The following is a 25,592-nucleotide window of genomic DNA, read 5'->3' on the forward strand; positions in this document are numbered from 1 at the left end:
TATAGATTTCCGGGTTATGGCATGAACAGTTACTATGCAAATGTAAAGTCCCAAGCGTTTTTTGAGCAAAGACACTTGGCACTTGGGGGCTAATGCATATTGAACGTTTCTATTTACACATTGCCGGTTCAATTGGGTAAGCCGGAACCTAAGTCTACAATATACTCAATCATAAGTCGTCGACTTGGGGGCTAGCATGGTATAGGTAATTAAGCAGTACATAAGAGGACAAAAGGATGTTACCTCAGATTTTTGCTGGATCTGGGTCACCATAGCAATCTCTGCGTCCCGGCTCTTGTGCACTTGGCTGACGAAGCCGGAGACGATCTCTCCAATGTTCAGGTTGGAGTAGTCGGTGAGGTCCAGGTTAACCCGGCGCGACTCTAGCATCTCCCCTTTGGCGGAGCACGTGGCCAGCGCGGTAGGTCTCCCCGGCTCAACGAACTCCGTCCGGGTGATTACCACGTCCGGGTCATCTGCTGGTGGAGCCGAGCTGGAGGCCTCCGGGTTAACAGAAGCTTCTGTAGTTGCCTTGGTAGTTGGGGCAGCGGCCTCAGGTGCAGAGGCGGCTGGCGGCTCTTGAGCGGCTGCCTCTGGCTCAGGCAAGTCCGGCTCATCGACCGGCTTGGACTTCTTCGCCCTCTTGGTGATCTTGGCCTGGGCACTGAAAGGACAAAAAGGTTAAACACAATAGGGTAAGTGAAGGCAAAAGTACAACATGAGATGGTTATCATTACCCGGGCACGGTCTTGAAAGCCGGCAGACTTGACTGCATAGAGTCGCCGGAAGAGGGGGAGGTCTCCTGATAATTTGAGTCAGAAGAATTGAGTGGCTGACGTATAACACCCGCCAACGGATGAAAAGGGTACAAGTGGGAAATAACCTCAGTTCGGCGCTTCCTTGATGCGTCAGGTAACCCAGAGGAGAGGTCCGTGTCCTTGTTGGTCCGGGTGTGATGCCGGCTCTCATGAACCTGTCGCTTCAAAATAAATTGAGGATCTTGATAAGCTAAAGGATGTGAAAAGCTTACTTTCCGGGTTACCCTTCGGACTTTCAGCCTTGGCAAAGGCTCCGAGTCGGAGGAAAGTGACATTACCTCTTCGACCACCGGGTTACTGGCTCCGGTGTCATCCTGTTGATGAACAAGTGTTGGTAAGGCGGACAGAAATAAACAATAAACGTAACAAAGAGCTTACAGGTTCAGGGGTTACCTCTGACTCGGAGCTGTCGCTTAATTGCATCAGCTCTGAAGCAGTTGGCCTACTCCCCTTCTTGCGGGGAGCGGCTTTCTTGGCGATTTTCTTCGCCTTTCTGGCCTTCTTGGCCGCTTCGTGGTCATATTTGACCCGCCAGAACTTGTCATCAGCCTGAAAGAATACAATGAGGTTTTCTTACAATGATTCAGATGAAAGTTATGTACAGATAAGATGTTCAGATCAGCAGCTTACCGCTGGGGCTGGGTTGGTCTTGCAGAAGGGGGCTAGCCCGGTCCTTCCGCAGTCTGCCAGGCTCTCGTTCAAGAGAGCCTTGGTCATCTCCTCTGCAACGTCTTCAGGAAGATCGTTGCGGCTGTGTCTCTGAGGGTCGTCCTTTCAGCCCGTGTACTCGCACATTAAACCGGGGCGGCGGCTCAATGGGATCACCCGCCAGGAGATCCAGACCCGGACCAAATCGATTCCGTTGAGACCATTGCCCAGGAGAGCCTTGATCTTGTTTATGGTGGGGAGCAGAGGCTGGCGCTCCGCTTGAGTCAGCTTGTCTGACAGTGGGTGTGTTGACTCCAGAAGCGATGGGTGAAAGCCGGGCAGCGGACTTTCATCAGCCGGTGACGTGTCTTGGCAATAGAACCAAGTCATGTTCCAGTCCTTGGGGTGACTCGGCGGCTCGGCATAAGGGAAAAGACATTCTCTCCGTCTCTGAATGGAGATGCCGCCTAGCTCCAGACTTGGCCCGTTGGCGCACTCGTTCTGGCGATTCAGGTAAAAAAGCTCTCTGAAGAGCAGCAGACTAGGTTCTTCTCCAAGGTAAACTTCGCAGAACACTTGGAAGTTGCAGATATTGGACACTGAGTTGGGTCCTATGTCCTGAGGTCGCAGGTCGAAGAAATTCAGGACGTCTCTGAAAAACTTTGAACCGGGCGGTGCGAAGCCCCGGCTCATATGATCCGCAAAAATCACTACCTCCCCGTCCTTTGGCTGTGGTCTCTCTTCTGACGGGTCAAGGGCACGGTAGGACATGATGTCCTTCTTGGGCAGATATCCAGACTTAACAAAATCTGCTAGGGTCTCATTGGTGACATTGGACCTCATCCAGTTGCAAGTAATGGAGGCTTTGGGAGCTTGGGAGGCATGGTGAAAGTCGGCAGTCTATGATAAAAGGAAAAACGTCCGGGTTAATTATGAGCCGGAAGAAATCTACAGTTCAATGTCAAGGTGGCGGCTTATGAAGGGGACTAATGGTATACATTTAAGTGCATCGGGCTATTTAAACCGCTGAGGGATTGAGAGTAATTTGATTGTCTACAGGCCTTATCACAGCTAAGCCGGAAATTTTATGGCGCATGGTTTTCTTTAAGCCGGAAGGTTCTACGGCGCGTGGTTTCTTTAAGCCGGAACTGTAAAAAGAGGGATATTGGCATATGAAGTGGGTATTCAACGTCTACTGCAGTAAGTCTATACAGAGCTAAGATCAAAAAGGGGCAGTAAAATTCAAATCTATTGAGAGCCGCGATGAACTACGAAGAACAGAGGAAGAACTAGGAAGCCCTAGTGCGGATCTGCCCTATGGAGTGGCGAGGACTCACCGAAGCTGAAGAGGAGCGGAGGTTACCGCCGTTTGTCTGGACCGAGTCAGGGTGATGCAGCGGCCAAGGTTGACGAAGTCCGGGGGCGCGACGGCGGTGGCAGTAGCAGAGCTCGGGCAGGGGAGCAGTAGCGCGAGGAAGAAGATGAAGGAGAGAGAAGTGACTGAAAGCCCGTCGGGCCGGCCTATTTATAAGGCGAGTTCATAAGTGGGCGCGAGAATCAAGGAGATCACGGCGTGGTTATCTCCCCACGAAACGCCTCGATTCTCGGGATGACAGTAAAGGTAAAGATCCGTTGCGGATCTGGCGGAGTAAAAAACGGGCTTAATGGAAGATGACGTCACGGCGGATTATCCGGAGTCCAGAGGATGACGTCACGCCGGGTTATGGCCTTCACACAATTGTAAGCCGGAGGTTTTCTGTCGAAGGAATGGAAGATTGACATGAGCCGGCTCAAATCAATCTGGGGCCTAATGTTGAGGATATAGACCTTAGAGTCACCCGCCAGGAGGGGCCGGGTTACTCATATGGTCATTGCCAGAAGCCCGGCGCCAAGCTTGAAGACGGTGGGCCAAAGATGGGCTTAAGACCCGGATATGGCCTAAGGCCCGTAGTTGCAATCATTGTTATGGTAGAACTTGTAGTGTAAGGCAAGAATAGTTGAGAGTCCGAGCCGGACACTCTTATGAGCCGGCCGGGACTCTGAGAGCTACAGGGCGTCAGCCTCCTTATATAAAGGGACGACCCGGCAGCGGTTTAAGGCAGAGAACGATCTCATCGAGAGCCGGGGATAACAGTTTTGCTCCCTGGTGATCGTAACCCTAATCAATACCACCTCAAACTAGACGTAGGCTTTTACCTTCACCGTAAGGGGCCAAACCAGTATAAACCCTCGTGTTCCTTGTCCCGCATTAACCCCTTCAAGCTTCCTAGTTGCGATGGCTCCACGACTAAGTCCTAGCTCGAGGACATCTGCCGTGACAATTCCACGACACTATCCTAGAAATCTTTTGTGATTGTGAGCCCCCGTCAAAATATTATATGCCAAAATTGTTGACGTTGGACAAGGAAGAAAACTTAATGATTTATGTTTGTTCATATTCACATAGAAGTTATATTGTCATAGATCCTTCAACATGTGGTGCTTGCCCCTATCTTTGCTAGCCAAAATTCCGCACTAAGTAGAGATACTACTTGTGCATCCAAAAAACCTTAAACCCAAATCTTGTTTTCAAGAGTCCACCATACCTACCTAGGGATTGAGTAAGATCCCTCAAGTAAGTTGTCATCGGTGCAAAAGGGCAATAAAAATTGCTTCTAAATGTGTGAGATCATTTAGTGTAAGATAAAATTGAGCGTTGCACGAACTTGTGATGATGGTGAAGAATAAAAGCGATGCTGCATAATAAAGGTCGCTATCACAAGGGGCAATGCAACATGACGTTCTTTTGCACTAAGGGGTTGAGCATACAAACAAATAAGCACATGGCAACCTCTGCTTCCCTCTGTGAAGGGCCTATCTTTTACTTTTATGCAAAGAGTTTAAGTTTTCTCTCTATTCCTTTTTATTTTCTCCTTTGGCAAGCATCATGTGGTGAGGAAAGATCTAGGCACATATGTCCAGTTGAATATGGGTGGCATAAGCTATTATTGTTGACATCACCCTTGAGGTGAATACGTTGGGAGGCGAAACTATAAGACCCTATCTTTCTATGTGTCTGGTTGAAACATTTTGCTCATGTGTATGCGATGAGTGTTAGCAATCATAGAAGACTGTATGATGGTTGAGTATGTGGACTTGACTAAAGGCTTCAATACGTGACCCTTCCTGAAAAGATGATGAATTGTAGTTGCAAAGTTGACTGAGAACATAGTTTGTTGGTTTCTAATAGAGTTTATGCTTTATACTTCAATTGTGTGATGAACCGTTACTTATTCATGAGAAGTTTATGATAAAAGCTCTATGATAAAAGTCTTATGTTTAAATTTGTTGATGTTATAATAATCTACATGATGCTTCTATGTCTGTATTTTTTTTTATCGACACCTCTCTCTCTAAGCATGTGGACATGTTTCGATTTCGTTTTTCGCTTGAGGACAAGCGAGGTCTAAGCTTGGGGGAGTTGATACGTCCATTTTGCATCATGTTTTCCTACTGTTATTTATGATGTTTTTATGCATAATAATGCTTTTTGGAGTAATTCTAATGCATTTTCTCTCATAATTTGCAAGGTACACACAAAGAGGGAGAATTCTGGTAGCTGGAAATCTGGACCTGGAAAAGCTACGTCAGGCTACCCATTCTGTACAACTCCAAACAATCTTTATAGCGGGAAGCTCAAAAAACAATCTTTGCAAAGTAGGATGAGTATGAATTACTTTCAAGTTTCAGAACTAGTGCTGAAATAGCATCCGCATAAGATCTAGTAGTTCTAAGTATAGGAGCATAATCAAGACTTAGATTCCCAACACAATTGAAACATTCTTGGATACGTTCTTTTCCCATAACATTCCCTTGTCCCAAGATAAAAGTTTTAGCATCCAGATTGCCCGTACGTCCAATCTTAGGAGTTAGGCCATCATCTGTTGGTGCCATACCAAAATCACTCATGATTGCAAGCAAGGGATAGATCTGATGAGAAAACGGCGAATGAAAAAGAGGGCGAATAAGACGGCAAATTTTTGAGAAGTGGGGGAGAGGAAAACGAGAGGCAAATGGTAAATAATGTAAATTGCGAGGAGATGAGATTTGTGATTAGGAACCTGGTATATGTTGAAGATCCTCCCTGGCAACGGCGCCATAAATTCCTTTTGATGCGACTTGAAGATACGTTGGTATTTCCCCAAAGAGGAAGGGATGATGCAGCATAGCAGCGGTAAGTATTTCCCTCAGTGATGAAACCAAGGTTATCAAACCAGTAGGAGAACCAAGCAACACATCTTAAACAACACCTGCACACAAATAACAAATACTCGCAACCCGACGTGTAAAAGGGGTTGTCAATCCCTTTCAGGTAACGGCGCCAGAAATTAGCAAACGGACATGAGATAGTAGTAAATATTGATAGATCGAATGCTAAATAAAATAAAGTGCAGCAAGGTATTTTTGGTTTAATAGATTTGAAAATAAAAGCAAAGGAAAATAGACCGCAAAGGCAAATAATATGAGAAAGAGACCCGGGGGCCGTAGGTTTCACTAGTGGCTTCTCTCGAGAAAAATAGCAAACGGTGGGTGAACAAATTACTGTTGGGCAATTGATAGAACTTCAAATAATCATGACGATATCCAGGCAATGATCATTATATAGGCATCACGTCCAAGATTAGTAGACCGACTTCTGCCTGCATCTACTACTATTACTCCACACATCGACCGCTATCCAGCATGCATCTAGTGTATTAAGTTCATGGAGAAATGGAGTGATGCAATAAGAATGATGACATGATGTAGACAAGATCTATTTATGTAAATAGACCCCATCGTTTTATCCTTAGTAGCAACGATACATACGTGTCGGTTCCCCTTCTGTTACTGAGATCAAGCACCGTAAGATCGAACCCACTACAAAGCACCTCTTCCCATTGCAAGATAAATAGATCAAGTTGGCCAAACAAAACCCAAATATCGGAGAAGAAATACGAGGCTATAAGCAATCATGCATATAAGAGATCAAAGAAGACTCAAATAACTTTCATGGATAAAAAGATAGATCTGATCATAAACTCAAAGTTCATCGGATCCCAACAAACACACCGCAAACAGAGTTACGTCATATGAATCTCCAAGAGACCATTGTATTGAGAATCAAACGAGAGAGAGGAAGCCATCTAGCTACTAACTACGGACCCGTAGGTCTACAAAGAACTACTCACGCATCATCGGAGAGGCACCAATGGAAGTGGTGAACCCCTCCGTGATGGTGTCTAGATTGGATCTGGTGGTTCTGTACTCTGCGGCGGCTGGAATTGATTTTTGTCGACTCCCCTAGGGTTTCTGGAATATTGGGGTATTTATAGAGCAAAGAGGCGGTTTAGGGGGCACCCGAGGTGGGCACAACCCACCTGGGCGCGCGTGGGCCTCCAGGCGCCCCCTGGTGGGTTGTGCTCCCCTCGGAGCACCCCCTAGGTGCTTCTTCGGCCCACTGGATGTCTTCTGGTCCAAAAAAATCCTCAAAAAGTTTCGCTGCGTTTAGACTCCGTTTGGTATTGATTTCCTATGATGTAAAAAACATGCAGAAAACAACAACTGGCACTTGGCACTATGTCAATAGGTTAGTACCCAAAAATGATATAAAATGACTATAAAATGATTATAAAACATCCAAGAATGATAATATAACAGCATGGAACAATCAAAAATTATAGATACGTTGGAGACGTATCATACATCATTGTGCAATTGCTCTTTAGCTTCTAATATTAACTTGGTGCTTTTAGGTACATATGTCATTGGTAAAGATCCGCGCTTCGACCCTTTCTGCGTATGGGGAAATGAGATATCGATGAACCAGCATCAAGTGAGGAAGTTGATAAAGATTGTTAGTAAAATGGGTCAAAAGATGGCAATTAAACTAGTTGTTTACACTTTATCCAAGACAACAGCGAACTGCAGGATGGTAAGTAAGAACTATGCAACCTTCTTTTTACTGCCCATAATGAGTTGTGTTAGATGACAATGTCTGAATAGTTTTCCTTTGCAGTGGTTGCCAAAGCAGTTTACTCAAGATTACCTCTCAAACTACATGATTGGTGGGCATGCAAAGGTTAAAGTATTTCTACCAGAACACGATGATTATCTAGATGTTTTCATGAAGACCGTGAAGGATGGGCGGTCGGCCATCACAAGGGGTTGGACTAGAGTCGTGTGTGCCTTCTACATGGAGGAGGGCACAATATGGGCATTCCGCTTCACCTTGTTCAGCAACCAGAATGTATTTCGCCTCTTTCTTTACCGTCTTTAATAGTACAAGTATACAATTGCGGTTCATCATTCTTTATTTGGTTCTTATGTAATTCTTGAACATATGTACCTATGAATCGAATAATGCATTGGTTGTTTGAACCTGATGGATATGAATAAAGCTATAGCATACATTCAATTCAAATTCAAATTCAGTACAATTTGAAATAACAACAATTAAATTACAGTGAAATTACGCTCTCCATGTCGTTACGGCACACACGGTTGGTAAAGCACAAACGTTTGTGATATACACCATAATCCGACACGATTCATAGAGAGGAAGCGTGTGCAAGCATGCACACAGTTGTTGTTTGCAAAGCGTGTGCGATGTCAGACAATATCACAAACGGTGCGGGCAAACTAAATGTTTGTGATAGTTGCATTATCGTACAGAATTCGCAACCATGAACTATTTCTGATGAAGTATGCATCGTAAACGTTGCACCACAGAATAGCGTGTGCTACAGTTGTCGTGTACGACGATGTTACGACGGTCCGATGTTTCGTAATCCTGTCCGACACTCGTACGACGATTAGCTAATCTTCTTAATTAGTTATCACATACGGTTTGGGAACAGCGAATGTGTGTGATTGTATGCTTATCATACACGTTCTATAATAGTGAACCGTTTGTGATAGGCCGCGCATCGTAAACGTAGCACCACAAAATACCGACTGCGATAAGGTATTTTTTGTTTTTATAATATGATAAAGGTAGACCCGGGGGCCATAGTTTTCACTAGAGGCTTCTCTCTCGTACACATAGCATATTGTGGGTAAACAAAATATGTTGGGCAATTAATAGAAAAGTGCATAGTTATGACGTATTCATGGCAATGATCACACATATAAGCATCATGTCCGTGATAAGTACAACGACTCCTGCCTGCATCTACTACTATTACTCCACCAATCGGCCGTTATCCAGCATATATCTATGGTATTAAGTTCATGACAAACGGAGTAATGCTTTAAGCAAGATGACATGATGTAGAGAAACTAAACCCAATCAATATGAATAAATCCCCGTCTTTTTATCCTTAATGGCAACAATACAATAGGTGCCTCACTACCCTTTCTGTCACTCGGTGAGGACATCGCAAGATTGAACTCATTACAAAGCACCTCTCCTGCTGAAGATAAATCAATCTAGTTGGCCAAACCAAATGGATAGATCAGAGAGAAATACAAAATTATCATAATCATGCATAATAAAGTTCAAAAAAGACTCAGTTATGAATAATCTGATCATAAACCCACAATTCATCGGATTCCAACAAACACACCGCAAAAGAAGATTACATCGGATAGAACTCCAAGAAGATCGAGGAGAACATTGTATTGAAGATCGAAGAGAGAGAAGAAGCCATCTAGCTACTAGCTATGGACCCGTAGGTCTGTGGTAAACTACTCACACATCATCGGGAGGCGGCAAGGATGATGTAGAAGCCCTCTGTGATCGATTCCCCCTCCGACAGAGAACCAAAAAAGGCCTCAAGATGGGATAACAGATGAACAGAAGTTTGCGGCGGCGTAAAAAATGTTTCGGGTGGCTCTTTGTTGGTTTGGGAATATACATGAATTTATAGAGGTGGAATTAGGTCAAATGGTGTTACATGGGGCCCATGAGCTCAGGGGCCGCGCCTACCCCTGGGGCACGCCCTGTGAGCTCGTGGCTCTCTCGTAGATGTTCTGGCCTCCTCCCGAACCTTCTAGGGTCCCTTCTAGTCCAGAAAATTCACCGTAAAGTTTCATGGTGTTTGGAATTCCTTTGGTACTGATTTTCTGAAAAGCCAAAAAACAGGCAAAAAATTGGAACTGGCACTCGGCACTAGGTTAATAGGTTAGTCCCAGAAAACGATATAAAATAGCATAAATGCATATAAAGCATCCAAGATTGATAATATAATAGCATGAAACAATAAAAAATTATAGATACATTGGAGACGTATCGTCAATCCATCTGTTTTCAAATCTGAAAATGTTACCTTTAGGCATAGAGTTTTGAATGTGCGTAACACAGGGAACATGGTCAGATGTGGTCATGGCCATCATGAGTAGAGAAAGCTCGCATAGAGACTTCAACCTTCGACGCACCTCTTCCGCGGTCTCATCATCATTCCTCACAAATAGGTTGACTTCTCTCTTGAGCAAAGCCAACCGAAACCTTTGAATTGCTTCATCACCTTGGAGGGTTTCCTCAAATGCAATCCCAAATTTCCTTGGCGGTCTTGAGTAGGGCAATGGAGTCACTATAGTCATTGGTCATCGCGTTGGCCAACATGTTGTGGGCGGTAGCATTGAGTTGATGATCAACTGCGTCTCTTGGAGTGAGATTCATGGGATCCTTGGGGTTGAAACCATTGAACACAATCCACCATAGTAGTGTGGATGCACTGCGAATGTGAGACTCCGTATTTAGCCTCCAGTTAGCAAACGCGTTAGCTTTCAAAGGGGGCGGAGGCCCAACATGATTAATGTGAGGGAGTTGCAAAGGTTGAGGTGAGTAAGAAGGTTCTACGACACTGTACTTGGGAACTTGGGTGCGACCCAGGGATGCAAGAGGTTCTCTCGAGCCATCCGCATCATGGACCTCATTTGGATCAAATGAGTTAGAGGCGGATGTAGAGGGCTTTAGGCGAGCATCAATTTCCTCCTTAACCGAGGAGCAAACTTCTTTCAACATGGTGGTTTTGAGGTCCGCAAACATTGAAAGAACCTCCGCCAAGATTAAGGGGGCACCCGAGTTTATGGGGGCCACGACCGAAGCAACAAGGTCCATGACCGCGGCCGGGGGGTGGGGGTAGGTTTTGACCATCCTCAGCAAGTAGTGGTGCACCACCCACATTCTCTAGATCGTCCATGTCCTCTAAGGTTGTAAAACCTTATATTAGAGCACGAGGCTCTGATACCAATTGAAAGGATCGATATTGTCAACTAGAGGGGGTGAATATGACTCTACAAATTTTAATCTTATTTGTCAATTTTAGGATTAAGTGGATAAATAGGTTTCACTAGATATGCAACTAGGTGAACGCAACCTATATGACAAGCAATCTTAAAGCTAAATATGCTAGACAACAATCTAGATAGTAAGCCCACAAGCATACAAAGCAAAGTAAAGTGCGGAAAAGGATTAACCACAAGTGAGACGAGGACATAGGTTTTATCCTGAACTTCATTCTTCCTTGGGGAAGAGCTAATCTCTGTTTAGAGCGGTGCCGAAGCCAAAGTTTGCGGAATGCCGCGGAAGGCTCACCGTTCTCTCTTTTGAGTCGCCCCCAACGGTTGAGCTTCAATCACTCGGGGGTGGTCTTGAAGGCGACCACCACACCTTTACAAACTTCTCTAGAGCATACCACAAGCAAGGAAGCTTCCGGAGGAAGCTCTAACCGCCTAGGAGCCAAAGCTCCAAGAGTAACAAGTCAATAGTGGACAAATACTATGGGAAACACGAATTTGGTTTGGTCAAAGTGTAGATCGGGTCTTGCTCTCCCAATCGCCAAAGTTTCAACAAGTTTGGGTGGAGGGATTGAGAGTATTGAGCAAAATGGAGTGTTGCAATGGTGGAGCTCAACACGACATTGGGGTTAAAGGTTGGAGGTGGAAGAATGGTTCCTTTTATAGTTTTCTCTAGGTGGGGGTTTATGCCCGTTGGACCCCATGCACATGGGCTAAGCCAGCCCCGTGCGCACAGGGTGTCCAGAGACTTGACCATCACCCCATGCGCACGGGGTGTCCAGAGAGTTTCGTGGTAACCCATGCGCATGGGGTGTCTATAAACTTTTTGACTACCCCGTGCGCACGGGGGTCAAAAGACCCATGCGTACGGGGTGTTCAGAGAGTTTCTGTTGATGCTCAAGGGATACCTCGGCAAAGCACACTACAGACGGATAATGAGTGATAGGTGTAGGAGGGCTGGTGTATATGTTTTTTAAGTATTCCCACACGACACTCATCCACGATGACCCCTCTTAATAGTGCGGTTTTCTCAACGACTCAAATCAAACTAAAATGAAAACCTTCGAGTCACCGGTAAACCACGCCTTTGATCTTTTTGAATTGGGGGGGGGGGGGGGGTCACACAACTCCAACATGATCTTCATGGAACCAATATCATGAGATAAACTTTAGCAACTGATATTAGTTCTACTAACCGTATTGTCATCACACCAAAATATAATTAAGTGCCACATGCACTTTCATAGAGGGGTGTTAGATTTATGGCCTGATGGGTGAAATTATTGTCTGTTAGTGAGCTCAACATTGGGAGATTTTGGATCATTAGATCGTGGGATTAGATGGTTGAGATGGTTTGGATCTGTCCTCTCCGGTTACTTTATAGGATCAAATGAGTAGTTGCACCCAAGTTCTTCGTGCCTTACCCTAGGCGTCTCATTGTTGCTAGCACGATGTGTTTAGTTCCATTTCTGTGACTATATTTACCATTGATTTTATCTAATAAGCATGCATGGGCAATTTGTGTCTCGTGGTACATCCTCCGTTTTATAATGTAGTGCATATTAGGTTTCAAAAGTCAAAATTTTATGTTTGATCAAGTTTCAAGAATAAACTATTAATAACACCTAAAATATTAGATAAATCAATATCAATATCTATATCTATATCTACTAGATAATTACCCGTGCGATCGCAACATGAGTATAAACATTCTAATATATTAGCCCGTGATTGAACGTCTATTATTAGATTGGTGAGCTAAAATCTTAGCAAGTTTTTATATGCAGTTGTCATGATTTACCTGTCATCTTAATGATAAGCACTTATTTGGTAAGAGTTTATTGACTTACCAAAGAAAATAGTATTATTTAGGAGAAAGATCAGAGCAGGGATGGAAGAAAAAATATCATCTTATTGTTAAGCACTTATTTAGTAAGAATTTATTTACTTTCCAAAGAATATTTGAGAGAAAAATTAGAGGGCGATCATATATATATAGAGGCTGGACGAAGAAGAGGGTGAAACGAGAACCTTACGTTCTATTTACTAAATAAATATAATAGAGAAGATAGAGATACCAATACAAAAATAGTGAGTTGTGGAGATCCAACATATCTCACCGTTCAAACCCATCTATCCAACGGTTTACATCGCTCCGATGTTTAGCATTAAACATGTTTGACAGTAAACACATTTAGCACATGCCTAATATCAACATTGGCATTAACGAAATAATTATATCCTACCTAATATTAACATGTAATATATATTTTATCTAATATTAATGTGCAATGCAATTAATATATTGCCTGATATCAGCATGCATTGCACCTACACAATTACTTATGAAATATAAAATTACACATCATCGCGAATCTAATGGTTCTCATTTTGTATTGTAAATGTCGATACCTTCTCCTTAATTTCGTAAAACATAGACATGTTTAACTTTCAGAAAACAAAATATACGCTACATTTGAAAACGGAGGAAGTACTACATCGTTAAGCATGCTGGAAGTCCAGAGTCTAGGAGCCACAAAAATCGCTGGTATTTACCGCTCGGCTCACTTGAGTTGAAACCGAAACCCCCCTCTCAATCAGAATGGGTACTCAAGACGGAGCATCTGTCAGCGTCACTTGAGCCCCCACCCCATAACTCGGGGCTGCTGGGGTCTCAATTCAAGAGCGGAGCGGAGACCGATGATTTCCATGATCTCATCCCAGGTCCGCTGTCGAGGCGAGATTCGCCGGTGAATTTGAAATTTTGGCACCCAGCGTGGTACTTTACCACACAGTTTGGCCTCAGAGTTACACGTAGCACCTGCTGCCTCCCGCGCCCGCGGTCCTGAAAAAACTTTTCGCCCCTGCCCACGCCTCGCTGCAGCCACATGCTCAGCTCCCTTCCCGCTGGACGCTGGTCCTCTCTCCACTCACTGCCGCCCATTACCGTTCACCAGCCCGCGTCGAGTTCAAACCAAACCAAAAACCCCAGCCAGATCTACCCAACCCAGACCAGACCCAGCGAGGGCGGGGGCAGCCCCGTCATTTCTCCCATAACCTACTCGAATCTTTCGGTCCTCTGACGCGGTGAAAAGAAAGGGAAATAGGGGCGAGTACTAGTACCTTGGCAGCACACGGCACCCGTCACGCGTCCCTCTCACGTCCCCTCGCTGTCCCGCGGGCCATGTGACGCCGGGCCCGCGCGTCGGCGAGAGGGCCGATAAAGTAGGTGAGCAGTGGCAAGGGCGACCCACCGAGGCAGTCCAGTCCAGGCTGCGGGCCCCGCGGATTTGACCGGTCAAAAGGCGTGGCCAACCAAGCCCCAATGGATCCATCGATCCCGAGCCCCCATGCGCCCCCACGAGACGCGTACCCGCTCCACGAACCCGACGTGTGGGACCTTATTAGAAAACGGCCCACCTGTCGGGGAGTGTAGAGGCGAGCGGGGCCGTGCCGGGCGACGCGCGTTCCCGTGGTGGTGGGTTGCTTTGACTGCCCTCGGCAGCAGGCGGGGGGCAGGCACAAATCATTTCGGCCGCTGCGTCGTCCCTGGCCTTGGCACTGGCGCCGGTGGTGCTGGAGTACTACTACTACTCCTGCTATCTCGTTGCGTCCCGACAACCAGAAAGGAGAGGAGAGAGGGGAGAGGAAAGGGGGAAGCCAACCCAGCTGCAACACACGGCGGAGCGAGCGGGGCAGGGGAGAATCCAGCGATCTCTCTGCGAGGAGGAGGTATGAATCAAGGCGCATCCCTTCCCCTTCTTCGCCGATTTGCTTCTTCCTGCTGCTGGGTTTTGCGTCCTCCGGGAAGACGCGTGCTCTGGTCCATCCATCCGTGGTTGTCGAGTCCGCGCAGCAAGCAGCGTGTGGCGTCTTCCTGCTTCTCGGGCCGATTGTTCGCTCGTTCCGGCGACCATGATCTGGCTATGGCTCCTCCAGGATCTGTGCCTTTTACTGACGGAGGTCATGGCCATTCTGCGATCTCTGCCGGAATTTGCGCGAGGATTCCTCAGATTTGCTGGTTTTCTCCGTGGCGTTGGTTATTAGGAGAGATGTGTCGGTGTTTTTTAGTCAGCAGGGCGCATTCGTACCAACACCAAAATATTTCTGGTATTTACTGCTATGCTAGTTAGATCATTTATGCCGTCAAATCGTACTGCCCAGTGGTATTGATTTGCTAGCTCCCCTTATGTTTGTTTGAGAGAGAGGCTGCTACTTGCATCCATGGATGCCCACACTGAAAAAAATAGCACGCTATAACCTCGCTAATAGCACGCTATAGCAAATTGAGAATTGTCTCGCTAAATATATCAGTGTACAACGTCTCACTAATAGCACGCTATAGCGCGATATAGCATGCTAATAGCATATTCCGAGGTCGGCGCTATTTCGTTGTAGCACGCTATTTTGTCGTTGGAATTGCCCTAGACGCACAAGAGAATTTTTTTTGAGACAAAGACGCAGAAGAGATGAGATGCCCCGACTAGGGTAGGTTTGTTATGTTCGTGCGAGCCCATTCGCTGGCTTAATGGCAGCTCTTGCTGCGGTCCAGTTAGGCGGCCCAATTTCCCAAGGGGAAAGCTGCTTTCCCCAACAACATGGTCGCTTTGTGTCAAATAAACGTTTCGTCGTTCAAATTGGCTATGCCAGTTAAGGCACATTTCGTGTTTTACCATTCTGAAATAGTTCTCTTGTTGCATCTGGCTTGTTCATCCTAAATTTTGTTGCTACCTCATATGACTGATGTTGGTCATTGGGTTTGCAGATACACCAAAACACCTACTGCTTCTGTGATTTGATGCGCTGCTGAATCGGCGTCTCTTGGTTTCCGTAACAGATGGCTTCAGTAGGCGTTGCTCCCTCTGGGCACAAGAACAGCAGCGGCACCAGCATGGGTGCTGAGAAGCTACCAGATCAGATGAACGATTTGAAGATAAGAGATGATAAGGTCAGATAAGCGTCATCTGGATGGGTCTTCTGCAATCTATTTTATGTCGAAAAAATATGACTTAATCCTAACGATTGGCTTGAATGACATATGCAGGAAGTGGAAGCTACTATTATTAATGGCAAGGGAACAGAGACTGGACACATAATTGTCACAACTACTGGTGGCAAAAATGGGCAGCCGAAACAGGTGACTGTTTGTTCCAATGATGTCACATTTGATTGGGATCAGCAGCCTTTTGTTCTCATCTGTTTGCCTGCACGCATGATTCGATGGTTGGGCCATCAACATAATTATGGCGTGCTAAATGTCCTAAATGCCTTCATCATTGTCAATCGCTGCTAATGCTATCTTTCTTAGAATTAGTTTGTTGAGCTGAATAGTTTATGCGACTTATTTCATGTTAATAATCTTGTTCTTGGATGCACCTGCAGACCGTGAGCTACATGGCTGAGCGGATTGTTGGTCAAGGTTCATTTGGTATTGTATTCCAGGTTAGTTGCAACAACTTCAGGCTGGTCTATTATTTATTGGCAGCCAGCTCTCTTATTGCCTCACATGAATCTACTTAGGCGTTTTTTTATTCCTGTCTTGAGCTAACTATCTATACTTACTTACTTACTTACGAAGCCTGTTATCCCAAACAAGTTGGGATAGGCTAGATATGAAACCCTTTCACGAAGACTTCCCAGGAGGTCACCCATCCTAGTACTACTCTTGCCCAAATGGGTTTCATACCTAAAAGACTGGCTAGTTTTTACGTTGGCTCGCCAAGCCTATCACAACCCTTAGATATGAAACCCTTTCACGAGGACTTCCCAGGAGGTCACCCATCCTAGTACTACTCTCGCTCAAATGGGTTTCATACCTATGGGACTGGCTAGTTTTTACGTTGGCTCGCCAAGCCTATCACAACCCTCCTCCTTTACCCGGGCTTGGGACCGGCTATGCCTAGAAGGCATAGGCCGAGTTCTTGAGTTTCTTGTGATTGCTATATACTAATGCTGGGTGTACATGGAGCTTGTGTCTCATATAACCTTAATCTGTCCGTTTTGCAGGCTAAATGTTTGGAGACAGGGGAAACTGTTGCCATTAAGAAGGTCCTTCAGGATAAGCGCTACAAGAACCGTGAGCTACAGACCATGCGCCTGCTTGACCACCCAAATGTTGTAGCTCTGAAGCATTGTTTCTTTTCTACAACTGAGAAGGATGAACTGTATCTAAACTTGGTTCTTGAGTATGTGCCTGAGACTGTCCATCGTGTTGTCAAGCATTACAACAAGATGAACCAGCGCATGCCACTAATCTATGTGAAGCTGTATACATACCAGGTAATATTTCTGTATGTTCTTTGATTTTTTTTTGGTACTGCATTATGCTTAGGCGTCTGCTAATCCCATATTTATTGTTTTTTGACAGATATGTAGGGCTCTGGCTTACATTCATGGCAGCATTGGAGTTTGCCACAGGGATATCAAGCCACAAAATCTTCTGGTATGCTGAAAACTTGCTCATCTTCTGTTGGTCTCAAAACCAATCACATGTTTTTATCTGTGGATTGATTTTTCTGAACTATAACTGTAGGTAAACCCACATACCCACCAGCTGAAACTGTGTGACTTTGGGAGTGCAAAAGTTCTTGTTAAGGGAGAACCGAACATATCATACATTTGCTCCCGATACTATAGGGCTCCAGAGCTCATATTTGGTGCTACTGAGTACACTACAGCCATTGACATTTGGTCCGCTGGATGTGTTCTTGCTGAGCTTATGCTAGGGCAGGTAAGCAGCTTGCTTTTGTTTGTGCATCTTGAATGTAGCCCTTGACAAATCAGCACTATACTGTTAGTTCATATTGGCTTACAAGGTCATTTTGTTCGACAGCCTCTGTTTCCTGGTGAAAGTGGTGTGGACCAGCTTGTTGAAATCATCAAGGTAGTTAACAGTTCTAGTGCTTCGCAATCAGTTATCTTTTTTATTCCCCAGGCAAAAGTTCTTACCGCATAGAATTTGATCATTTGCTGCAGGTCCTTGGTACCCCTACAAGGGAAGAAATTAAATGCATGAACCCCAATTATACGGAGTTCAAATTCCCACAGATTAAAGCACACCCATGGCACAAGGTACAAATCTATGTAGTGCTGCTTATATACTGTTAGGTATTGGTCCATATCAGCCTACTGACACATGCAATCTGTAGGTATTCCATAAAAGGATGCCACCTGAAGCTGTCGATCTAGTCTCTCGGCTCCTCCAGTACTCGCCCAACCTAAGATGCACTGCTGTAAGTATATCAGAATGCACATCATGTGGTTGAAACAGAGAATACTGCACTCATACAATACTTCTGCAATGATCTTGTATACTATGGTATTTTACTAAGATCTCTATTCACTTGCTGTCCAGGTGGAGGCACTTGTTCACCCCTTCTTTGATGAGCTTCGGGACCCGGGTACCCGCCTTCCGAATGGCCGCTTTCTGCCTCCTCTTTTCAACTTCAAGCCTAACGGTAAGTAATGCAACCGTGATTATTTGTGGTGGCTGGGATCATCAGTGATTACTTGTGTTAGACTTGAATATCTAATTTGTCGCCTGGTCTTATTTTCAACACCTAGTCTTATTTTCGCTTTCCGTTTGTCCTCAGAACTGAAAGGAATCCCAGCGGATGTTGCGGCGAAATTGATCCCAGAGCATGCGAGAAAGCAGGGCTCCCATGCGTGACTATGAGATGCTTGTCTCATGAGTCGTTGGAATTGCATCGACAAGTGCGCATTTCCCCTGGGGATGTTGGTTGGGCAGCATGTGAGCGTGATGAACTATTATGGTTGTTGGAAGACCTGATGTATGACCACTCCACCCTGTTGACCTGTGTAGCTGAGTAGTAGTTGTGTGCTGCGATGCAAGCTTGACAATGTAACCGGTTCACCCTCCCTTGTACTAACCCTCGCCTGAGAATTCAGATTGCCATGGCTGATCTGTAATATGTTCTAGAGAAGTATGAATGTATTTATGGTAGTTGTGATCCTTGTATGGGTCCTCTCGATTTTCCTAGTTTCTTGATCGTCAAGACTCGTGCCACCTTGTTCTAGATTCCTGTTGTTGAAGTCTACCTGTTGCTACTGCAGTACTATGTACTTGGTCGTTGGCTCCTATTGAGTCGTTTGTTGCAACGTGCCATGATTTGTGTTCAACTTGTTTTGGTTGTAGCAGATTTTGAATAGTTGGTCTTTCACTCTGTTGCATGAAGCTGTAATGTATGCAACTCAGTCGTTCAAGCTTATGTTGTGGGGTTTCCTTATAGTCTTTTATGGTTGGGCTTGGAGATATTTTTTGAAATAACATGGCAAGTTTCCAAACGTTCTGAACGGAAAAAGCCGGAAGCATACCCAAAGTACACAACCTATATCCAACTCAGTCATTCAAGCTTATGTATTCCCTCCGTGAATTAATGTCCGTCGTCTTAGATTTGTCTAGAATATATTTCCTCCGTAATTTAATATAAACATTTTTTGACCTGTGACACTATGGCCAAAACGTCTTACAATTTCGAGAACACTAACGCCCACAGGTGTGGCCGTCTGGCAACTTGCCCACACGCATGGATCCTCGTCCAATCAATTCTGCACGAATCTTGGCGCGTTCTAGCAGTTTTTGTGTGCCACATAGGACTAAGCTGGTGTGTGGGCATCCATCCGTCGCCCACATGTCTTTTTTTCACCACACGGGGGGCTGGTGTGTGGGCGTTTAACAATTCGCCCACACACTAGTTTCACGCACGCAGAGGGGGCTGGTGTGTGGGCGTTAATCACTTCGCCCACACGCCCGTCTCCTAGCCCACACCCAAAGCTGGCAGTTGCCATGTGTTTCTGCAGGTACATGGCAACTGCCCTAGCTTCACTTATAAGCAGATGGCAACTCTCTTTTACCCGAGTTGCCATGTGTTTTTGCATGGTACATAGCAACTGCCGTAGCGTGCACGTAAGCAGATGGTAACTCTTTCTTTTACATGGCAACTGCCCTAGCCTGCTTGTGAGCACATGACAACTCTCTCTTTTACCCGTACATGTTTTTTTGCCATGCTTTTTTGTAGTGCTACATGGCAACTTCCTAGTGTTAGTGGGTGGCAACTCCTAAAGTTTTGAAATCATGGCAACTGCAGTAGATCAGACCATACATGGCAACTGTAGTTGTCCGACATGGCAACCGAAGTTCAGCGACATGGCAACTGCAAGTAAACGAACATGGACGAGGGTCTGGACCATGGCAACTGCGGGACGCGCGATGACTGTCACGCGGGCGTGCGGGACCACGAGGTATGAGGCCTGACGTACGGGGGTGTGGGCGTTATCTATTTCGCCCACACGCACGCGTGTGAGAGGGATCGGGAGGGGAAAAAGGGACGCCGATAAGTGCCACACATGTGGGCGTTAGGGGGTCTGCCCACACTTTTGTGTGGTGTATAAGAGGAACAGCCCACACACCTACGTGTGGGCAAAAAAAATAATGCCCACACACCTCTTTTTTCCCCTCTCGATCCCTCTCACACGCGTGCGTGTGGGCTAAATAGATAACGCCCACACCCCCGTACGTCAGGCCTCGTACCTCGTGGTCCCGCACGCCCGCGTGACAGTCACCGCGCGTCCCGCAGTTGCCATGGTCCAGACCCTCGTCCATGTTCGTTTAACTGCAGTTGCCATGTCGGACAACTACAGTTACCATGGTTGCTCAACTGCAGTTGCCATGTATGGTCTGATCTACTGCAGTTGCCATGATTTCAAAACTTTAGAAGTTGCCACCCACTAACACTAGGCAGTTGCCATGTAGCACTACAAAAAGGCATGACAAAAAAACATGGTCGGGTAAAAGAGAGAGTTGTCATGTGCTCACAAGCACGCTAGGGCAGTTGCCATGTAAAAGAAAGAGTTGCCTTCTGCTTATGTGCATGCTACGACAGTTGCCATGTACCATGCAAAAACACATGGCAATTCGGGTAAAAGAGAGTTGCCATCTGCTTACAAGCAAAGCTAGAGCAGTTGCCATGTACCTGCAGAAACACATGGCAACTGCCAGCTTTGGATGTGGGCTATGAGATGGGCGTGTGGGCGAAGTGATAAACGCCCACACACCAGCCCCCTCTGCGTGCGTGAAACCCATGTGTGGGTGAATTGCTAAACGCCCACACACCAGCCCCCCGTGTGGTGAAAAAAAAGACGTGTGGGCGACGGGATGAATGCCCACACACCAGCTTAGTCCTATGTGACACACAAAAACTGCTAGAACGCGCCAAGATTCGTGCAGAATTGATTGGACGAGGATCCATGCGTGTGGGCGAGTTGCCAGACGCCCACACGTGTGGGCGTTAGTGTTCTCGAAAAAAAGAAATGTGTGAGCATTATTTTTTTTGCCCACACGTAGGTGTGTGGACTGTTCCTCTTATACACCACACAAAATGTGTGGGCAGACTCCCTAATGCCCACACGTGTGACACTTATCGACGTCCTACAATTTTGCATGGTATTATGTCCGTACTATGTCAGAAAATGTCTTATATCAAGTGATGGATGGAGTTCCTAACACTAAAACGCTAAAATGTCTACATCAGAATTTTGCCGAAAAGTTACTCCCTTAGGAGTAGAAAAAATCAGTCTCCTTTGTTGAACAATAAAATCGACACTCCCGTTATAGAAATGAAATGACGATTTCAGAAATTTGCAGGAAAGTTACTTTAGCGAACCTAACATGACGTGATTATAGGAAGAGGCTCTAGCCAGAGAGTTTTGGATGGACGAATTTTAGCAAAGAAAGATGGAGAGATAATTATACATCTCACTGCTTAGAAACTGTCAGAAAACTCTTGCGAAATTCCTGACTGCGAACGCGCCTGAAGCCCGAAGGTGCGGCCGAAGGAGACGAGAGGAGCAGGGGGGTGGGAGAACGGAGGAGATGCCGCTGGGCAAGTACTACTGCGACTACTGCGACAAGGAGTTCCAGGACACCGCCGCCGCCCGCAGGCGCCACCTCCAGGGCGCCCAGCACCACCGCGCCCGCGCCCTCTGGTACGACTCCGTCCGCCGCCAAGGTTACGTCCCCCCTGTCCCCCTCCCTCCTCCAGGCCTCTGACGCATTCCCTCGAACACCTTGCCCGCCCCCGCCTCCTCTTGACCTTTACCTAAACCCGTCTTCTTCGGCAGAGTCTCACGGTGGCGCATCTCCCCTCCTCCAGCCCGGCGGCGGGATCCTCGGCCAGGGCGTTTGCAACCACTTCGTCCGCACGGCACGTTCCTCTCCTTATCGCTTCTTAATTCCTACCACCACCTTATGTTGAGTACTAGTTTAGCTTACAGCATTCTGCATTACGTGTGGCTGTGCCGTGATGAATCTGAGGTCAATTGTTCATGCGCGATAGTTTGTGGATGATGTTACTCAGTACCATTGTTCTGTTAGCTTCTTGATTGATGATGTTACAGGGAACATGCAAGTTTGGGGATGCATGCAGGTACTTCCATCCGAAGCCACATGCTGTGAACCCAGCATTAGCTCCATCCGGTCAGTTTACTTTCAGATCCTGTTCTGGTACTCCTAGCATGGGTTTGATGTGAATGAATTATTCATATGTATGGCTTGTAGGATGCAACTCATATCCTAAAAACTTGCTTCACAATGCTAAACTTGACTTGAGCGAGTCAGCTTGGGTTCTCTAGTGGATAGTTGTTTAGACTTTTGTTTGGTTGCTACACTTTCGTGAGATTCAAGCAGTATTCCGTTCTTCACATACTTTTACCATGAAATGATAGCTGTATGCCTATAAAATCGTTGAGGTGTATTTATAGTCTTGTGGACCAGTACCAGTATTCATTTTCCCATAGAGTTCACATGAGTGAGTTATGCTCAAATTGTTAGTTGCAATTTGTGGCTACGTATTTTGACACGCTAGATACTTCATTTTGTACTGAATTTATTCCTTGGGTAGGCCTTATGTTTTGAATTCATTTTATGATTCAGGGCCTGTTCCAGGAGCAATGGGGCAACAGTCTAATTTTCTTGGAACTCAACCAAATTTTGTTGGATATCCGGCGGTGGAAGGAAATTCTTTCTCAGGTGATCTACTTCTTGCATGAGACTCTTGCCAGACATATTACTTGATTTTATTTTGTGGCAGCTATTGGAAAACAAAAATTATAATACGCAGCAAGCTATCTTCTCATCATATTTTCCATGCCTCAGTTGCCGTTTTCTGGATAGAACCCATGGCGTACAATCGTTGAATTTAATCATTTGCATGCTAGCTTGTCCATTTGCCTCAGTTCCTAATCAGCAATTAGGTTCTATTTAGAGGTTTGGAGGCAATTCGGTTGCAAGCAGGTCCGCCTGTTGCTGCCTGACAATGGACTTGGACTACATATTAAAGTGCCTGAGAAATGTGCTACAATAACAATTTGTTGTCAGCTTCTTCTAGTCATATCCTTGAGTGCTTTATCCAAAGCAATGCATTTTGATTCTTAGAAAGGCAACTGTTACCAGGGTAGCTTAATAAATGTTTCATCATACTTAACCAGTGGCGAATCCAGGAAGAAAATGCAGGGTTGGCTTAAATTGTTATGGTGACTAAACTAAATAGGTATCATCATTGAAAATATTGTCTAATGTATTAATTGACACATCAATACATCAATACTAGAGAAGCAACAATAAAAAGGCAAAATCAATGATATCATTGTTGCTTACTACTGCTATTGTACAACGCCTTCTAACCAAAATATAGAAATGTGGGTCCAAGTGCCCAACGGCAAGTCATCTGTCCAAATTAGCACAATGTTTATTCCAACACACCATCGTCACCCGCGACCACCTCGCTGAGCCAGAAAACAAAGACCTACTAGAACAAACAAAAATAGGGCAGGTCCCTACTCATCTGGAGTTCTGGATACCGATGAGGCCACCAAATGGGAGAGAGTGGGGGGGGGGGGGGTGGTGACTGAGGCGTCGGTGTGGAGGGAACCCTAGGCGCTGGTAGTTGGGGACGACACGTGCTCACAACAATTAAGGGAAGGGGATCTGGGTTCACATTAGCTGGGGCAAATTCAGGTTCGGCGGGGGGATAACTGAACTGCTTGTGGCCTTGTAAAAATTGCATACTCGTACTCTTTCTCTTCATTTTTGTAAATCTGAACAAGTTTTCTTTGCTGTGGGACTGCGAGCAAATTTTATTGGACACTAAATCAATTAATAGATCATGAAGGAGACTTAGAGTTTACTGGCTTAGCAATGTAATCTGAGAATTAGACAAATAAATACTTGGCGGCTTGTACCTCCAGCGGCATGGCTTCTGGCTGTGTAGCGGGGCATTGTGCTTGTGCGTGTGAAGCTACTGGCCTGGCTAACTGCTGCATTCTTTCCCTCTTCTATATGGTGAATGGGCTTTTGTAATATATTTTTTTCTAGGGCTGCTTCACCCGGAGTACTATAGTAATATTTTTTGTTTTCTAGGGCAGGCTCGAGCCTGTTGAAGCCCATCTGTTGGACTCGCCGTTGCACTTAACCTCTTTATGAGCTTCCATTTGAAGCTACTGGCCTGACTACATTTATTTCTGTCACAATTCACAGGGAACATACTAAGGGGCCACACTTCTTGGGGCAACTTACCTCCATCACTGCAACCTCCCCCGGAAGGTGGCTATCCTCCGCTTCCTTTTGTCGACTGGGGTTGATTCATCACCTCTCTGAAATGTTGATCACTTAGGATGCTGTATATTTGACCGGTTATTGAAGTGTGTGAAAGAAATTTCATCAGTAACAAGTGCTTGCTTCCTGTATACAGATAGAGTTTCATCAATAACAAGTGCTTGCTTCCTGTATACAGATAGAGTTTTATTGGCAGTGAGATAGTTCTGATATGTTGAACATTTTGTACTAACCATGCAAGAAATCAACCAACATTTGTTCAGACACAAAATACATTATCCTAGGCAATGTAGGCATGAACTACATTGGAAGGCAGAGCCAGCCATCTTCATTCGAGATTGACAGGCACTCCATTTATGAATATGAAGTGATCAAATGAGATCAGATCGTCTGCATCCAAGCTGATTGGCGATTGGTCCGGGGCCACTGCAAGCAGGCGACCAGCCACCGTTCTTCTTCCACATCGTCGTCGTCGAGCCTGCATCCCTTGTGCTCCAACAGAGGGTTTGGGGAGAACATCTTGGGCTGCTTCACCTCCTCTGGCACCTCCCTTGTGCCGAGACGTCCCTCGTCGGCACGACGGATGATGGCTTGCAGCAGCAGCAGGAGGGAAGCCATCTATAGATTTTTGAGGACTGCTGCTGGCTGCTTACTTTGGAATGATGGTAGCAACAATGCTGAAACCTCAGGTACATATAGTGAGCCATGTACTCAGGTGCTCGTTTTTCTTACTGGTTTCAGGTGAATTTGCATTTCTTGCAAGACATCTGTTTCGTGAGGGAGGAACTCTTTTCCTCTTCTGCTCGATCACAGAAAGCTTATGATATGTGTTATGGTTGCTGTGATGTTTTGTTAGGCTGTAGGTGAGGCGTGGTTGGTACTGATATTTTGGAAAACGCACTGCTAATTCTCTTCACCCTGTCAAATGTTTGGTCATCTAACATTTTGGTTACACTTTTAGGTGCGAAAAGGAAGATTTTTTTAACACGTACCTTGTGTGCAGATTCTTCTTTATTCTGCATATGGTTTTGGCGTGTAAATATGCTGTTGTTACCTAATCAAATTCTTCGTCCGTTGATTGGCTTGGTACAGTGCACTAGCTCGTAGATCGTGCGTCTTCATCCATTCATTGGACGTACCTGTTGTATGCTCTGCCCTAGAGAAACCTCATACAGTAGATCGTGCATCTTCATCCGTTCATTAGACTCTAGTGCTCTGGGCACGACGGAGGTATC

At 45.6% G+C, this 25,592-nt stretch overlaps 2 protein-coding genes across 3 annotated transcripts; both read left to right on the forward strand.

Moving 5' to 3' along the window:
• The first annotated feature begins 14,163 nt into the window (after positions 1 to 14,163).
• On the forward strand, positions 14,164 to 18,866 carry LOC109740045 (glycogen synthase kinase-3 homolog MsK-3). Of its 2 annotated transcripts, none has more exons than XM_020299087.3 (12): positions 14,164 to 14,459; positions 15,493 to 15,675; positions 15,772 to 15,864; positions 16,110 to 16,169; positions 16,734 to 17,006; positions 17,095 to 17,169; positions 17,260 to 17,457; positions 17,560 to 17,610; positions 17,703 to 17,798; positions 17,876 to 17,959; positions 18,082 to 18,184; positions 18,320 to 18,866. In XM_020299087.3, the coding sequence occupies exons 2-12, from the start codon at positions 15,565 to 15,567 to the stop codon at positions 18,394 to 18,396; spliced, it is 1,221 nt and encodes a 406-aa protein (XP_020154676.1). In that variant the 5' UTR covers positions 14,164 to 14,459; positions 15,493 to 15,564; the 3' UTR covers positions 18,397 to 18,866. The 2 variants fall into 2 exon arrangements, with proteins under 2 accessions (XP_020154676.1, XP_073366319.1); XM_073510218.1 differs by having other exon boundaries at positions 14,245 to 14,459; positions 15,565 to 15,675.
• A 2,604-nt stretch (positions 18,867 to 21,470) lies between these two features.
• On the forward strand, positions 21,471 to 24,530 carry LOC109740046 (zinc finger CCCH domain-containing protein 3). Its single transcript, XM_020299088.4, has 5 exons — positions 21,471 to 21,754; positions 21,867 to 21,949; positions 22,143 to 22,221; positions 22,678 to 22,773; positions 24,280 to 24,530. Exons 1-5 carry the CDS (start codon positions 21,619 to 21,621, stop codon positions 24,381 to 24,383), a joined length of 498 nt encoding a protein of 165 aa, XP_020154677.1. The 5' UTR covers positions 21,471 to 21,618; the 3' UTR covers positions 24,384 to 24,530.
• Positions 24,531 to 25,592: the final 1,062 nt, after the last annotated feature.

Source organism: Aegilops tauschii, chromosome 3, assembly GCF_002575655.3.
Source record: "Aegilops tauschii subsp. strangulata cultivar AL8/78 chromosome 3, Aet v6.0, whole genome shotgun sequence".
Classification (NCBI taxonomy): Eukaryota; Viridiplantae; Streptophyta; class Magnoliopsida; order Poales; family Poaceae; genus Aegilops; species Aegilops tauschii.

What these genes read in the sequence shown, in the direction of transcription:
- LOC109740045 (XM_020299087.3), top strand. Translation starts at nt 15,565, where the DNA reads ATGGCTTCAGTAGGCGTTGCTCCCTCTGGGCACAAGAACAGCAGCGGC. An exon ending in AAAATGGGCAGCCGAAACAG is followed by an intron (nt 15,865 to 16,109) that starts GTGACTGTTTGT and finishes ATGCACCTGCAG; the next exon opens with ACCGTGAGCTACATGGCTGA. An exon ending in TTTCAACTTCAAGCCTAACG is followed by an intron (nt 18,185 to 18,319) that starts GTAAGTAATGCA and finishes GTTTGTCCTCAG; the next exon opens with AACTGAAAGGAATCCCAGCG.
- LOC109740046 (XM_020299088.4), top strand. Translation starts at nt 21,619, where the DNA reads ATGCCGCTGGGCAAGTACTACTGCGACTACTGCGACAAGGAGTTCCAG. An exon ending in GCAACCACTTCGTCCGCACG is followed by an intron (nt 21,950 to 22,142) that starts GCACGTTCCTCT and finishes ATGATGTTACAG; the next exon opens with GGAACATGCAAGTTTGGGGA. An exon ending in CCCAGCATTAGCTCCATCCG is followed by an intron (nt 22,222 to 22,677) that starts GTCAGTTTACTT and finishes TTTATGATTCAG; the next exon opens with GGCCTGTTCCAGGAGCAATG.